This window comes from Mirounga angustirostris, unplaced genomic scaffold, assembly GCF_029215605.1.
Source record: "Mirounga angustirostris isolate CCGP_5_RB_7025 unplaced genomic scaffold, mMirAng1.0.hap1 SCAF_22, whole genome shotgun sequence".
NCBI lineage: Eukaryota > Metazoa > Chordata > Mammalia > Carnivora > Phocidae > Mirounga > Mirounga angustirostris.
This window is the reverse complement of record NW_026991730.1, coordinates 268,444-286,024: the sequence shown is the minus strand read 5'-3', so window position 1 is coordinate 286,024 and position 17,581 is coordinate 268,444. Positions and strand designations below refer to the sequence as shown.

The window sequence follows — 17,581 nt, the reverse complement described above, 5'->3', positions numbered from 1 at the left end:
TATGATTTAATTTGAATAATAATGTTCTTTATATCTGAATAGCACTTGCAGCTGCAGGAACACTCGGGGTATAATTAACCCTTTTCCAGTTCTGGAAACTGAAGATCAGCGCAGTTAAGCAAAGTGCCCATGATCACATAGCTTGCATCACATAGTTACAATTAAGTGTTCAGATTCAAAACCAACTTTTCTCCCGCTTTAGGATCTACTTCCCATTGCTTTAATACGCTCATAAAAGAGTGGGGTCCCTCCAAAGCGCAACTATGAGGACAGTATGATATTAACACATGCATCCACATCCTTAACAACTGGCTGCTGCTATTTTTTTCTGGAATGGTGATCTTATTTTGCTAGTATAAGTATTGTATGTATCTTAATTTTTTCTTCCCATTTTTTTTAAATTGCAGTTCTTCGGAACAAAAGGAAAAATGGCATTCTTTCCTTCAAAGGTATCTTGTCACTATACATATTATACATCTTTAACCCATGAGAAAAGAATAAATCTCTTCAAAGCAGTGCCCCCACACACTATGCTTCCCCTACTTAGTAGAAATTGTTAGACTATCCTCAAATAATTTCTTATTTAGATGTACCCTGGCTGCTACTGCAAATAATCTGCTCTTATTTACATGCACATATTGCTTGTTTTTGATGAAATTCTGGTTATCACTCTCATCTTCCCCTTCTCTCAGACCTAATGATTGGAGCTAACATTATTCTCAAAAGATACATATTAAATTTTCTTAAGTGCAATTTACTCTCCTGAGTGATGCTCAAAGCACCTTCTCATTCCTACCCTTGAAGGTGCTGGGCCCTCCAGTCTAGGCAGGAAAGCTTTGATGACTGGATCCGCTACTCACATCTTACATGACAAGAGCAACCTGTTGTTTTCTGAGTCATGTCTTATTTTCCTGAAATAGTTTTGCATGTTTTCTTCCAACCCATAATTTGATGTTGCTGAGTTTATTTACATGCATTTAAAAATAACAGAGTATGTTGAAAATTTTAGCCACATAGATCAATTTGAAAGTAAGCTAATAGCTAATTCATCCTACTCTATTTGGGGTTATTATTGAATTTGATTAGGTACATCAATCTGGCCAAAGAGAAGGACCAGCCCAAGAGCATTCCTCTCAGAATCTTCACTGAGGACATCAAGAACTGTGCCTGTGTAAGTGTTTTTAAGACCAAAAATTAAATTCCATGTTCCTGATTCAGATAGAATGAAAGAGATGGAGATGGAGATGGAGATGGAGATAGAGAGAGGGAGGGAGGGAGAGATGGGGAGGTAGGAAGGAGAGAGCAAGAGATAAGAAGAGAGAGAGTATTTGGAAAAGTACCATGTGGGAAAATGTATTTTCCTGTCTACACGTGTCTTTGTATACATAAAGAGTGAATCCTAGGTAATATGAAGCGAGAGGAATCCATGCCACAGTACTTAAGCATGGAAAGAATATTGCATGTTAAATATCCATAATATTTCCCTGGCTCTTTCTAATAGCAACAACACTGGCTTGTAATAAGGTGATTTTCACATGCAGGTATTTCCTACTAGAAGTAAACATTTTTTCCCAATGGTTACTACTTATGTACAGAATGGTTTGGATTGTTTCCACAGTTCTCCACCCTCCCCCCATTGACGCTTTATTTGGTATAACTGTAAACTCACAGAAAAGTTGTAGGTATAAAAATAAAACAAAAAACACCCCATGCACCCTTTACCTAGATTCAGCTATTAGTAACATTTTACTCCACTTGCTTTATCATTTATTTTCTTTCTCTGTCCCTATTATGTGTATGTTATACTTATTTTTGAGGGTCATACAAATGCCATGGCCCTTTATCCTTAAACCTAGGTATTTCCCAAGAATAAAGATATCCTCTTATATCACCATCACACAGTTATCACCTTTAGTAAATTTAACATCGGTGTAATACTTTACTCTGCCTTCCATGTTCCCATTTTGTCAGTTGACCTCAATAATGTCTCCTTTCCAGTACAGGATGAACTCAAGGGTCAGGTATTTCACTTAGTAGTTATATCAACTGCAGAGGGGTTTTGAAAGGTCTTTTGATCCAAGGAATATCAGGGTTGAATTGAGCTCAGAGGGATGACACTTTTAAGGGATCAGCATATTTCTATCTCATTTTCTTTTGGCTGTTGGGGGAAAAAAAATCAAACCAGTTGCCCATTCTTGGTATAAAATTTGATTTCTGAAATTGTAGTGCAGTAGCCAAGACATTTGCAATGATGAACAAGATACTTTGGGTATCTTTAAGTGACATTTTTTTTTTCCTGTTATACTTTACAGTAGCTCTAGGTCACACAAAATAGTATTTGAAGGTGGAAAAAGGGGTAGTTATTCCTGGCCAAAGCAAAAGCCATGCAAATATTTTGATTGGTTTCTAAGCACCAGGTAGATGCATTGCATGAAGGAGATAAGGCCAGAGGGTTCTCTAGCAGCAGAGCACACTCTTGTCTCTGCCTGCTTTGATTTCAGCTGTGGCAGTGGGTTACACTCAGAATTTTCCATGGAAAATTACCTTGAAATCTTTAAAAATCAACTTTATTTATGTATAATTTACACAAAATAAGCATTTCTAATGTTCTTCACTTGTTCCTGAACATCCAAGTTTCCCTCTAACACTGTTTTCATTTCATCCTAGAGAGATGATCCTTAGCATTTCTTGTGCAGACCTGGTGCAAACAGATTTTCTTAATTTCTCTTATCTGAATATGGCTTTATTTCACACTCACTCTTGAAGGATATTTTGAGGGATGTAGAATTTTGTTCGCAAACTTTTTCCTTTCAGCTCTTTAAAGATGTTCCACTGTCTTTTTGTCTTTGTGCTTTCTGATGAGTAGTCTGTGATCAATCAAACATTAATCCCCTGTAGGTGATTTGTCATTTTTCTCTAGCTGCTTTCAAGAGTTTCTCTTTATTTTTGGTTTTTAGCAGTGTGGCTATGAAGTATCAAAGCATGGTTTTCTTTGAATCTGTCCTATTTGGCATATTCTGAACTTCTTGAATTTATAAATTTAATTTCACCAAATTTGGGAAATTTTAATCATGATTACCTCAAATATTTTCTTCCCCATTTTCTCTCTCCTCTCCTCCTGAGAGTCCAGTTATATGTATATTAGACCCTTTCATATTGTTCATAGATCCCTCAGACTCTTAATTTTTTCAATCTTTTTTTCCCCTTTTCTTCTTCAGACAGGATAATTTCTATTATCTATTTTCAAATCACTGACTTCTTTTTGTCATCTCCATTATGCAATGTAGCCTAGTCAGTAAAATTTTTCTTTAAGATATTTTTCAGATAAAAAATTTCTGTTTTTAAATATTTTTAGTTTCTATGCTAAGATGCCTCTTTCGTTTATTGTGAGCATATTTTCATTTGTATCATTGAGCATTATTGTAATAGCCGTTTTTGGCTAACAGTCTGAACATCTAGATCATCTCAGGGTTGGCTTCAGCTCTTGAGAATTGATCACATATTCCTTGTTCTTCATATATTAAGTAACACTTTGACTCATATAAAAAAAAGTAACATTTCTTTTTCTTTTAAATTATTTCAAAAAGCAGCTTATTTTTCTGAAGTCATTTGTTTACAGAGAGCTCTATCTACTGGAATTTATCTGTTTTGGAGAACCTACAACATGCAGGAAAATATACATACATCTCTGGAATTACTATTTTGAACATAGTATGTTCCTTATACCATGAAAACCATTATCTTGCAGACCAGATAAATTAAAAAGTGATTATTAGTATTTCAAAAGAGATTTTTTTTTCTTTAAAAAGATTTCATGGGAGGGATGCCTGGGTGGCTCAGTCAGTTATGCATCTGCCTTCGACTCAGGTTATGATCCCAGGGTCCTGGGATGGAGTCTTGCATCAGGCTCCCTGCTCAGAGGGGAGCCTGCTTCTCCCTCTGCCTTCTCTGCCTGTGGCTCCCCCTGCTTGTGCTCTCTCTCTGACAAATAAATAAACAAAAATCTTAAAAAAAAAAAAAATTTTGTGGGAAACTTTTTAAGTTGTACTGAAAGGCTTTCAGACATCTTAAAAAAAATAGCAGAGCCATTACTTCTAACTAAATTTCAAGCTAAGACCCAGTCTTGAATCCTCTAGACAATTTAACATAGGAAGCCCCTCCTAGACAATTTAACATAGGATATCCTTGAGTTTGGGTGCTCTGAGTCCTACTGCTAGGTTCTGAACACTTTTTTTTATAATCCTTAAAGCTCAAGTAGTTTGAAATCAATGAACACTTTTGTTTATAAAAGTTCGATTATCAAGCAACTTTTGGGCCATCTGTCATATCAAGCAATTGCATTTCAATTCATAAGAAGAAAAATACAATGAAAGAACAAGTTTCTTTTAACTTTGTTTTTAATATTTTTAAGGACTGTGAGTGTCCACTTCTGTTGCTTGTCTTCTTCATGCACTGTTTCTCAAAGAACACAGGCCTCATTGCCTAATAATGTTATAAAAAGTGTATGCGTGGTTGGTTACATATTGTCCTATTTTAAAATGTCTTTTGGAATTCGGGTACTTTTATCGATATCATCTCAGATTCCTATCCATCCCTTTCAGATAATTTTCAATAACTGTTTTCCTTGTTGTATGGAGCAGTTTCTCAATATAAGGTGTGATAGAGAGATATTATAAGTAACTACTCACTGTCAGAGTTGCGAATGGAATATAAACTTCTAAAATTTTCAGTCTCATTTCCTAGACTCATTGGTTTTATTTGTCTCAACAGATTTCAACAATGGAAATCTTAGTAACCATGATGACACAAAGAAAGTATTGACTAAATAGTAGTTTGTTTTTTTTTTAAAAAAATGTCTGTCACAGACGGTTCTTATTCTGATTTTGCTGAAACTGAGTATGTAATTGCGAAGAGAGAAAAGTATCTAGCTCCTCCTTTTTAAACTATCTCCCCTCTCTATTTTGGGAATAGCCTTATGGAGCTGAGGGTCAATTCATGTCCCCTCGTGGAATTCTGTTTTTCTCTTTCTTGCTTAAGCTGCTATATTTTGTAAGCCACAAATCCTTGAAGGGAAATATATGTTTCACTGAAATGTTTCCTACTAGCCTCATGTTATGTAAAGAAATGAAAATATTGTAATCAAGGGTGTGTGCTCTACATATGCTTTACTTTGTCATTAACTGAAAACAAGCTTTGCCTTTAGAGTATGGATAATAATTTGACAATAATTATTTGGTCACCTGCTTTAAATTTTTAAAAATTTATAGCAATTTTTCTCATTTCTTTTTTACAGTCTGTAACTGTAACAGTAACAAATTCAGACACAGTGAATGACATTATCAACATGTCACTACCAATGCTAGGAATAACTGTAAGTTCCCTTGCAAACTATTTTTAATTTAAAAACCATCTTTGACTTTTGAGATTTGTGTGTGTGTGTGTGTGTGTGTGTTGTGTACCTCCCGTTATAAGACAGCTGATTATTATACATATCATAGTCATATTTTGTCCCCCAGATTTAGAAATTGAAGGCAGCAAAGCTATATTATTAGCCTATACATGGGTGCTCTTCTTGTCTTCCCATTTTAAATTTTCTGCGAATTCAAAATCATAGCATAAAATTGGGCTATAATTTTAGAGTGCTAATAACAACATGCAGTTTATTGTATATATTTTATACACAGACAATAAAATATTTCTAAGTTTCTAAATATTTCCTCCTCTATTGGACTCTTCTGTCTGTGTCTTCATTCCTGATTCCTCCCCATCCCTGTTTACCCTGGTCATCACCCAAGGACTCAATCCCAGTTAGATGAATCCTAAATTATATGTTTTGTTGTACATTTTGACATAAAGACCACATGGCTAGAAGCTACCTCCTCTTGATGCAGTTCCTTGGGATGAGGCGGCTCACACCCCTTATGAACTGGTAAAGAGGACAAGTTCTGAATAAGACCATGATCTGGGGGCAGTTGCGTACATATCACTTTCATCTTGTTTTGGTTTTAACGGCCTGTTCCTTTATGTTTTGATGGTGCTGGTGTGAGTTGCTGGATTTTTTTTTTTTTTTTTTTTGATGAAAGACATGGACATATTTGAGGATGAGGTTTTCTAAGGGAAAAGAGAGGGAGAGTGATAGTCAGATGGACAGAACTGAAGGGAGCACTTGTAAAGCACAGCTTCTTATATAAAATCCTCTATAAATGCAAAAATGTCTTGCTATTATGACATGACATAATTACAAGGTTCTTACTTAAATTCTGTCTGACCCAATGGTATAATAAAGCCCCTTAAAAATTCAGGGCAACTGGAATTTAGCATAAGAAATCAATGATTTCTGTACAAACAAAATTTAATAATATATCTGAAATAAAATTGAATTTATATGTACTGAGTAAAGCACATATCTACATTGATTTCTAACCTGTATGATATATATACCCTAAATAGGAATTAAGTCTTAGAAAGAGAGTGAGTGGTTTTAGGGATGAAGTTGAGGAGATTGATTAATGATGAAGCTCATTTTATTTCATGTTTGTGATTTTCCTTTGCATAAAGTGATCAATCTCACCACACAAAGAATTTCTGTTTTAATGAAGAATTGGGGTTATTTGGCTTTATGTATGCCTGATTTAAGGGATTCCAGCATAGCATTTCCAAACCCTACCCTACCTTACTAGCTCTCACGAGTTATTTGCAATACAATTTTGAGCAGATTTAGCTATGTGTGTGTGTCTGTGTGTCTGCGTGTGTCTGTGTGTGTGTCTGTGTCCATACCTATGACCTTTCTTCATAAGGGCAAGACCATGATTTTTAATCAGGAGTCCAGGTCAAGCATAGTACCTATCACCAACAACTCCATGTCAAACATTTTTTGCTTTAGTCTCCTGGAAGACTCTCTAAAATAGTTCAGCGGTCTTTATAATTTAGATGTGTTTGTTTCAAGTAGGACTTCCAGGTTTACTGGGCGGTAATTCTGCTGGGAGTAATTGTTTTCTGCATCTGATATGTTGTCTAGGTTACAGTCCTTGTTCTTTCTCTCCCTGAAGTGGGGCTTGCCTGCACCAAAGCCAGTGGCTGACTTCAGTCCACTATCTCCTCAAGGCCTCTTGGGCGTTTGTCTCCTTTTGCCCAGGGCTGCGGAACTATTGATGCCTTTCAAGTTACTTTGCTCAGGAATAGTCATAGCAGGGTATATGGCTCTCTGGACAATATGCATGTCAGGGCAGGGACATTTGGCGGCAAAAGCCAGCATTATCCAAGGAATCTAGAGACAGCGGAAGGCAGGACTCTGAGATTAGAAGTTTCCTCCTAAGCGAAGGGGCACAACTGTGATTTCTTAGGCCATGGGCCACCCACACCGTGAGGGGCTGATTGTACTGTGGTTTCCTGGCCTTTATCAAAAATGACAAGAACCTGGGACGGTCCACTGGAGGCTATGAGGGAACAAGTTAACAAGTACTGTAGCTACCTCCATGGACCAAATGGCATTTATACTGGCCCCAATTCTTTCTTTCTGGAAACAGAGAAATGCAAAGGAAATGTGTTCTTCAAGTACTGTGAAAGATTTGTTATGATGCATAGTTCTTTTTGTTTCCAAGGGCTCTGAGAAAGACTACCAGCTGTGGGTGAGTGCTGGCAAGGAAGCGTCCCCACACCCACTCACTGGTAAGTGTCAGGGAAAATCTAAGATGGGATTGATTAGGTTCAAAATTGTAACTCTACATCTCAAAGTAATGGTTGTTCTGTCTTCAGCTTAAATACCCTTAAAAGTGAAAATCACATGCAATATTCACTCTCACGTTTATTAAAGAATTACCAGGTGCTTACTTGTTCCCAGGCACTGAGGACATCTCTTCATTCATCAGCTTAAGGTCTAGTTAGGGAGAGAAATGTAAATTTTTCGTTTCTACTTCATTTTACCTGACAAACGGAGCTGTCTTAAAAATTTTTTTGTTTATTGTTTACTTACTTATTTACTCACTTAGGTATGAAAGCATAGAATTGGAATTTCTTTTTCCCATACATTTATTTTTCATATTCCAGTCTTGAATTCCAGTTCCTAACAACTAAATAGCCTCTATTTTGTGAGAATCCGCTAAAATCCAATCATGTCTCTGAATCCAGGTATAGGTATGTATTTAACACCTGCTCTGTGCCCAGAAGTTTTCTCAGCATCATAAAGAGAATGAGATAATCACATTTAAACTCCTCAAGTCTTCACTGACTAAACTACCTGCACTTTGTTGTTTCTCAGGCTTTTTCCATCACTGTTCTTAAGGTTATTGATAAACAGATTACACCTCTCCTAAAATAGTTATTAGCACAAGTCCTCTAAAAAAAAATCTTTGGATTAGCAAAATTGTTCAGTGCTTACCAAAAATAGAAGGATTAAAAAACAAGAGAAAAAAGAGAGGATCTGTAGCAGACCTTGAAGTATAGTAATGTATGGTAATGGTGACAATGATTTCTGCTAGAAATCTTAGAGCATTCCTTCTTACATGCGTTTTTCAAAATCTTTTTAATAATCCTGTGAGGCGGGATGCCTGGGTGGCTCAGTTAAGTGTCTGCCTTTGGCTCAGGTCATGATCCCAGGGTCCTGGGCTCCTTGCTCAGTGGGGAGCTGCTTCTCCCTTGGCCTGCTGCTCCCCCTGCTTGTGCTCTCTCTCTCTCTCTGACAAATAAATAAATAAAATCTTAAAAAGAAAATAATCCCGTGAGGCTATTACTCTTTTTCAAGTTATCTAAAGAATATTTTCAAGTGATCTGGAAATCTAAATAACCAATTTCTTTCTACGAAATGTATATTCCCAGTCTTAGAATACAGAGAGTCACCAAGGGCATAGCTGAGGAAAAAAATCCCCCCCACCATTTCATGTTTCATATTAATATTGACATCTCTGTAAAAGTCGGCCAACCACAAAAAGGAAAAAAGTCAAATACTTAAATATATTTATTTTAATAAAGTGCATTAATTTAGGTAAAACAATATAGATGATAACTTTTTAGACTTTGAGCAGCTTCACACACCAAGGCAGCTCTAAGGAATCCGGAGAGCCTGTCATTCATGATGATCCATTGGCAGCATTCAAAATGCATTTTTTACCAATGCTCTCAATTCTCAATTGCGGATTATCTCCTGGTTATCTTTGTGATTTGGTTGTATTGCTGTCGTAGAAGCTTCTTTTTCCTTAAAAGAGGGAAGTCACTGTGATTCTTGTGAACACATCACTGACACTGCATCTATGACAGATGAGAAGGAACAGCAAAAGCTCCCCAAGTTACATTCAATAATAAATCAGAAATGACAGAAAGAGAACTTCCATTCTGTTCTTAAAAAATGAGATCCATATCCTATAGCACAGGGTCTTTGAGAATTCTATAGAGAGGAAACAATTTAAAGCATACAAGAACAAAACAAATCACTTGGCAGGCAACTCTCACTGACTCTGGGTGCAGTTTTCCACTCTGTAAACATCGTTTTGCACTTTGCTTCTGGGTTCCCAACACTGTTCAGCCTTCCCTCTGATCATCACCTGGCAGGACTCCCCTTGGAGGAAGGGCAGCAGTGGGAGGGAAGTATAAAGCATAAAGGCAACCCATCCCACTGCCCTTGAGTAGCTCTGCCTCTAGAAATTGACAAAAGGAAATGAAAAAAAAATCTGCTCAACTGACATTATGTGAGAGAGAATAGCAATTCTTAATATATATGTTCAATTATTTAAAAAATATTACCCACCAATGCATATTAATATATTTACTCTGATCCTTATAAGTTTGTGTGAGGGCAAGCATTTCAAAGGATGAATGTAAGGCTCAGAGGGGTCAAGTAATTTGCCTAAGATGTGCAGATCTCGTTAGTGTCAAGGCAGAAACTAGAAGGCCTTAAATATTCTCAGATGGAAACACAGCAAAAGTCAGCATTGTGCAATGCACTGATGAATCTTTGTATTCCAAGTAAAGTAACATGCTTTACATTTTTTTTCTCTTTTTAAAATCTTTTCCTTGGGCACCTGCTTTCTGCAGGGTGTCTCCAACAAGAGCGAATATGATGCTCACTCAGGAGGCACAGAGTGAGTGCCAGAAGCCCCAGGAGAATAGCAGCATATACCAGTGTGATGCATACACTCATGGGAAGGGGGATTTGATCAGAGCCATCACCATCAGCCTGAATCTATATTTTTTCCATATAGGACATAAACATCCCTATGGAATTAAAATGAGCCATCTTCCATCTACCACACTGCTGCCGCAGACACCAGAGGACTCCATCTCTCCTTCCACCCTCCAGGAGTCCCTCCTTCTGGAGCAGGGGTTCGCAGAGATGCAAGGCCGGTTCATCCTGAAGCCCAGGCACCCGGCGCAGAATGAGCAAGGGAGAGGTGAGCCCCTTCCCTTTCTTCAGGTGTCTTCTCTTGGCTCATGTCTCCACTCTTGCCCACAAATTGAGGACACAGAGCTCACTCTCTCTGTGGGGGGTGGGGAGGAACAGTAGAGGCAAGAACCCCAAAACTGCACAGAATCGAGCTTAGAGAAACCCAAAGGTCTTAGGACCCAACTCACTTCGAGGAAGGTTGTGTGCTTGTTTTAATTCTCCTAGGTAGACTGTTAGCTCCTTTCTCTGTATCCCCAGAACACTTTCTACATATAATTACGTGAGTACACATCTGTGTGTCTTCTTAGAGCACAAGCTGTTTGTGGCCTGGAAACAGGTCTTCCCTATTCCAGGGTTTTATCTAGTATCTCAGGCCATCACAGGATGGAATCAAATGACTGCATGGCTTAGACGCACCTGGAATGGAAGAACTCCAGTGGAGTAAAGAGTTATGGAACTGAATTGGATTTATTCTGGGCTTAGGCTGAAGTGGCCTTGGGCTTACAGTTAGAATTCAAGTCTCAATTCTGCCCCCACTTTCCATGTCTGCTTCAGACACAGGTCAAGGCTGGAGCGAGACTGAATGTTTATGGTCAGGGCTTTTTCATCTTCCTTCTTGCTATTTTTTTCCCTACCATTCCAGTATTCTCCCATTGATATTTTTTTCTCTGATGAAAATGTGTTATTCATCTGAGAAGTATTGGGCCAAAATAGAAAGTATTTTATTGTTATGATTGTTATTCTATAAGCACAAAGTTTCAAAAATTTTATTTTTTAATATTCATACCCTAATTCAAGCATTAGGAAACATTAACCCAAATCTTGCCAGGACTGTTTAAGAAAGAATAGGTTTCCATAAAGTTAGCTTGTTTAATCATTCCTATATTTTTCATGGCTATAGCATATATTTTTATTAGTAATAGAGGCAACATGACCTCTAACAGCAAATAATGTACATTATGAAACATCCAGCTAAGCCTGAAAATACCTTGGAGAAAGTATAGGACTCAATGTGTACTTATTTTCTGTATACTCATAGAGTAGCTAGATATATAGCTTTGTACCAAGGGATACAACATTCTTCTTAAGAGCATTCTTCTTATTAAAGCTGAAGAATGGAATATATTTGGGTAGTTTTAGAAATAATAAAACTAGGGGAAGAGTAGGGAACCCAGGTTGCATACAACAACTCAACTTACATATTAACACGTATCTTCAGCAAATGCATACATTTTGATGTACAGGAATCTCCTCCTGGATTTAAGAATGTGTTTGCTTTCTTTCTTCTCTCCTTTTAAAATGGTAGCGGTATCAATTTCAGAACAGGAAGAAAGAGCCTTAGTTAAGTAAAGTGGTAGCCATCCTTCATGATTGCCTACCTTCTAGAGGTTGCAAAATCAAATAGAGAATGGGAGTGATGTCTGCTTTGGAGGGGGAAGAGACTGATGTCTAGACTGCCTGAGGCCTTCTGAGCAAGGAAATTACTTTTATCAAGGCTGCCACGAGCCATGCCTTGTGCTGAGTAGTACATTACATTTAGTTCAACGAGTTGTAGGCAGCAGCATTTATGTTAAAGTTAAGCAAACCAAAGCTTAAGAATTTTTGAGTAATCTAACTAGGTGGCAGAACCAGGATGCTTCTGGTTCTTAGATCCTGGTCTCTCTGGTCAAGTGCCATGAGTGTTGCCACCCACGTGAGTGGATACGGTGAGGCACTCACTACATCCCAGAAAAGCCCAGTGGACAGGTGTTTATGGGTGTTTGGTGAAATGTTGCTCATTTGTTTATCCTTCTACAGCTTGGCTCCTCTGTGGACTTTTAAAGAATTCAGTTATTTAAGCAGATTTTATAAGCAAATGTTAAGGTATCTTATAAGGAAAACATTCATAGCTGAGCAGTAGAAACTTTCAACTCAGCTTTTCACTGCAGATCACCTTTTCTTTGTAAAGCTCTTCTTCTGCATTCCTTTGATAGGGAATGTTGGGTAATTCAAAATCATCTCTGGAAATTGGGGATAAATCAGGCATTCATAATCTCTCATTGTTTTTCTTTTTGTATGTTTTCTTTCAAGCCTTGTACTGGTATGGTGTATATACATGTATGTTTGAGTATGTGTGAGGAATTGGGTGCAATTCATTGTGGATTAGACTCTTTTCCGTAAATATCAAACATAATTTACAAAAAAAAAAGTCATCTCTGGGTAGCTTGGTGGGGTATCACAAGAAAACACAGTCACCTGGAATCTTACCACATAGCCAGCATGTAATGACTATTTCCCAAGAACCCTGAATGCAGGGAGTCATCCTTGGGGATGGCCCAGAGCAGAGACACCAGAGGCCGCCTGAGAAGTGGGGTCAGGCGGATCATGTCATGAAAGGCAGATCCTTTTGATCATAGAAAGATGAGCACTCAGGGGCACCTGGGTGGCTCAGTCGTTAAGCGTCTGCCTTCAGCTCAGGTCATGATCCCAGGGTCCTGGGATCTAGCCCTGCATCGGGCTCCCTGCTCAGTGGGAGTCTGCTTCTCCCTCTCCCAATCCCCCCCTGCTTGTGTTCCCTCTCTCGTTGTCTCTCTCTGCCAAATAAATAAATAAAATTAAAAAAAAAAAAAAAGTTGAGCACTCAGAAAGCCAAAGAGGAAACTTAAGACTGGAAGGAGACTCACTGTGAAAGCAGATGATTAACAAACTCAGCTTGATTTGAATACCAGATCTTTTGAGCTTTTAAAATCAGATCTGACACTGGATGAATCCACTAATCATACTTACCAATAGGAAACAAACAACAAGTTAAGTGCCTCATGATAAAGCACAACGGGCAGTAGATGGGATTGAAAGCATTGACACTAAGTCTGATCAAGTCTCTAGGTTTAACCATCAGTTTGCAGGATCTGGGGAACAACTGTTAACACCATAAGAATGCTATTGGCCAATTTCAAAACATGGAAAATTCTACACAAAAAATGCCTCAGTTTCCCTCTTCTAGCCATTGCAGTGAATGTACCGTAGAATGGGAATGGTGAAAATAAGGTTAAGCGGGATGGCTGGGTGGCTCAGTTGTTAAGCGTCTCCCTTGGGCTCAGGTCATGATCCCTGTGTCCTGGGATTGAGCCCTGCATTAGGCTCCATGCTGGGTGGGAAGCCTACTTTTCCCTCTCCCGTTCCCCCTGCTTGTGTTCCATCTCTCACTGGCTCTCTATCAAAAAATAAATAAAATCTTTAGAAAAAAAAAGAAAAGAAGGTTAAGCGAATAAAACAACAACTACTACTACTAATCTCACTTCTTCCTTAGATTACAGGCAGAAGACAGTTAAAAGCGGTTTTTTCAGAGACTGGGCCTGTTGTCTGGGCTCCAGCACTAGCCAGGACAGCCAGTGCACAACCCCACCTTCTTCAAAGCCAGGACAGCTCTTTGGAGTTTCCCTCATGGATGTGTGTAATAAAGACAACTTGCCCTTCCCAATCCTGGTAGGTCATCTCCTTTTGGTCTTCTATAGCCCTTCTGAGGAGGGGACACTCTGAGAGGCCACGTGTCCTCATCCAAATCTATTCCCAAATGGAGAAGTCATTAGACAGCCCCTGGCTTTGGCTGAGAAGCTCTGTTACTGTTATTTCAAAGAATAGAATCTGATTTAGGTCCTGCAGAGTCATGAGGCAAATACAACAGGAAAAGACATTCTCCATTCCACTTGGGTCTTGTTTCCACAAAGACATGCGGAGGCTTGTTCAGATCAGTCAAAATGGACTCTGTGTATGTGAGTCTCTGAGAGTCCACCTCATCTTCACACTCTCCCCTCATTGCCTTCCTGAACTCACATGAGTCTCAAGTCTCCTTCAGCAGAGTCTACTCAGTCTAACAACTGTAAACATCTGACACGAGCATAGACTCATCCTCTGGCAAATAGGAAACTATTAATCCTAACAGAATATGTCAAATTAAAGCCACAGAGTTTGGTCTGTGTTATCTCAAACTGCTCTAGTGAATTGTCAGTGTGGACATTCACTGAGTATTCGGTGTCTCTGCAAGCACTGTACGGGATGTAGGGAACGTTCTGCTAGCTATGAAGAAATGAATCATCTTAGCTAGCATGTTACCTGCTAGCTACTACCCCAGGTCCTTGCATCACAGCAAATTTAGAGGGTAGCTAGGATTATCATCCTCCACACTTCTTAAACGAATCGGAAAAGCCTCAGTACAGTATGTATGTGCCCCAGCTCACACAATAGATAAGTAGCATAATAGACTTCAGATCCATTTTATTCCCTGAGTCCAGACCTTATTAAGATTCTACACAGCAGGGAGAGGACATAAAGATACAGCAAAAGACAATGAAAGACTCATGAGAAGGGAGGGTAATCAGAGAAAGAGAAGAGAGTTTCTGAGCCTGACTTTAAAAGAGGGAAAGAAATAGAACAAGTAGGAATGGAGTATACACTCACTTAAAGAGAAATAAACAAATGGGAAATGTGTATTTCCTAAATAGACTTCCATACTTGGGGGAGAGCATCTATGTAAGGCAATAATGAGAAAAGAATGGTAAAGTAGGAAACAGACGGTGATTGTGCAAAGGCCTTGAAGCAGAGAATTTTGCTTTAAGAGTGGAAACTCAATGGAAAGGAAAATCTGCTTAAAGGAAGTGTTTAAAATGTTTCAGTGTATGACTGTAAAATGGATATATGGGTAGAAAGTATATAGAGAGACACTGAAAAAAAAAACAATCTAAATTGACTTTAGTCCTTTCAGCTCAAAAACAGTGTACCATTGCATTCCCCTCCTCTTTCAAAACGGAGGCAAGCTTGAGCTCTGCGTTTGGGGTATGAGATGCGATATAATTTTCTTTTCTTCCTACAGGATATGCTTTCCTTTATTAATCAAAAAGGGTCACTCACAGAATGCATCTTCAGCAAATCACCCAATATAAAATCAACCAGGGTCCTAAAGGAGAAAGTAAATTCTGGGGTCAAAGTGGACCTGTACAGCGAATCTGTTCATGTGGTCGCATCCATCTTAAAGGTAGGGAAGGTTCTAGCATTATCCACACACGAGTAACTGAAGCTATGATTGGTGTCTTTCATCATGACTGCTCAAGAACCATAATGGGCATAATAGATTAAGAACCTGACAAGCTGAAAAACGCTTGACAAAATCAAAATATAAGGAAGCTACTTTAGGAGTTAAAAGCCCCATATGTTAGAAATTCTTTCTGTTTTCACCACACACCGCCTACCCTGCCTTCACTCCTGAAGTCGCCATGCAAAATACTAATACTGAAATGACTACTAGTAATGATAATAAATTTCAAAATACGCACTGACACATACACACTGTTTACCCATGCAAACATTCTCACCACCCTCCTAGTGAAGGCAAAGTTTCCAAAAGAAATAGAACAGGGAAAGAATTTAATCCATCCACCTTGGCACTTATGAACAGCTCTGAACAACCCTATGTTAACGTAGTAATGACTACAGTCTTAGAATCTCAGTCACATTTGGTCTTCCCTTGTCCCCAGTTAATGTTCGAAGATGTGATCAATAGCAAAGTCCAGAAATGACTTAGGTAACCACTCCTACACTGCGGTCATAGTGATATCCAGTAGTAATATACATATAGGCATCAGGAGACAGGAGAAGAATGCTGATACATTACGTAGCAAGATGAGTGTTGCCCTCTGTAAGGTGAGCACATGGAATCGATTTTCTAGCAAGAGTTAGGAGGTTCCGGGTGTCTGGGTGGCTCAGTTGGTTAAGCGACTGCCTTCGGCTCAGGTCATGATCCCGGAGTCCTGGGATCGAGTCCCACATTGGGCTCCCGGCTCAGCAGGGAGCCTGATTCTCCCTCTGACCCTATCCCCTCTCATGCTGTTTCTCTCTCTCTCTCTTTTAAATAAATAAATAAATAAAATCTTTAAAAAAAAAATCATTAAAAAAAAAAAAAGAGTTAGGAGGTTCCTTCCTGATTCGGTGTTATAAGCACCGACTAGGAAGAGGGTATGCACACGTGGGCATAGTGCTTAGACATTTCTAAAGTTTTCTCTTCCTGAAGTTGATGGATCTTGGTGGAGAAACAGACTCTGCAACTTTGGCCTTGATAATATCATGTCAAAAAACTGGGAATGGACCTAATCTAGAAATGAATCTATCCTCAGGACCTCAGTGAGTCTACTATTAGACTCTCGACTTTTAGACAGTTAAGAAAAGGAAGAATGAAGCAATTGTGCGAGTAGCTTGCTTCCAGGGAGCACACATACCCCGAGTGAGAACACCTAGTTCTTTCCTAATATGTGTGCAAGAGCCCACCTGTTTCTGTTTCGATTGTTTCAGGCCTTTTCTTGCTAGAGTTAAGAGCTAGCACTGTGTCTAAAACAAGCAACATGGGTAAGCGTATTTCTGTCCAAGAAGCTAATAGGATTTAGGATGGTCTATAGCCAGACTCTGTCAGTTTGTGGTACTTTGCAAAAAAAGCACACAAAGAAAATAAGTTCCAGATGATAGAAGGGAGCTTGATCTTCATTTCTACCACAGCCTAAGCTCTGCTTTAATGCCTCTAAGATTTAGGGGGAGAATACCCAAGCACCTGATGCTGCGTGTGCAAGTCAATGGAGAGTCAGAGCCAAGCTCCGTGTGGGTCCCAGTTTGGGTCTCTGTGAAGGAAGTGGGGGCTGAACTGAATTTTTTAACTACGTATTTTCTCTGTAATATTTCCAATACATATTTTCTGTAATATATATACATATTTATTTTTATCTCCACAAGGATTTCCTAAGAAATATCCCAGGATGTATATTTTTGTCTGATCTCTATGACAAATGGCTCGGTGTTATTGATCAAGGGAATGAAGAGGAGAAGATGACTGCAGCGCGGAGGTAATGATGCAATAATTACTCTACTCTGGTCACATCTCCAAAATACACCCAACATACTATTAGGAAAACATTGGCTTACGTTTTGCAGCTTTGCCCACTATAATCATGACCAATGTCAAAGAGTTTCAATTCTTCAAAGCCATGGGGGTCAGCTTCAGAATAGAGGCACGCTTTAGGGCTATTATTGTTCTTCTCCTGATCTTATTAATGTGGACTCCTTGGCCGTTTGACACCTTCTGGATCCATGAAACTTGTAGACGAAATTCCCTGGTTCAAGACACATGCAAGAGCATCAACTGCCAGGGCTATGACCTTAAAAGTCTGTCAAACATTTAACTAACCA

At 38.8% G+C, this 17,581-nt stretch overlaps 1 protein-coding gene across 1 annotated transcript in view; it reads left to right on the top strand.

Moving 5' to 3' along the window:
* The window catches only part of LOC135363126 (rho GTPase-activating protein 20-like), a 44,066-nt gene extending 26,809 nt beyond the window's left edge, over positions 1 to 17,257 (top strand). Inside the window, exons 4-11 of the mRNA XM_064583815.1 lie at positions 408 to 449; positions 1,087 to 1,171; positions 5,294 to 5,371; positions 7,602 to 7,668; positions 10,194 to 10,382; positions 13,665 to 13,840; positions 15,225 to 15,386; positions 17,129 to 17,257. Coding sequence (XP_064439885.1) covers positions 408 to 449; positions 1,087 to 1,171; positions 5,294 to 5,371; positions 7,602 to 7,668; positions 10,194 to 10,382; positions 13,665 to 13,840; positions 15,225 to 15,386; positions 17,129 to 17,242 — 913 coding nt within the window. The 3' untranslated portion in view covers positions 17,243 to 17,257. The remainder of the gene's footprint in view (positions 1 to 407; positions 450 to 1,086; positions 1,172 to 5,293; positions 5,372 to 7,601; positions 7,669 to 10,193; positions 10,383 to 13,664; positions 13,841 to 15,224; positions 15,387 to 17,128) is intronic.
* The last annotated feature ends 324 nt before the right edge of the window (positions 17,258 to 17,581 follow it).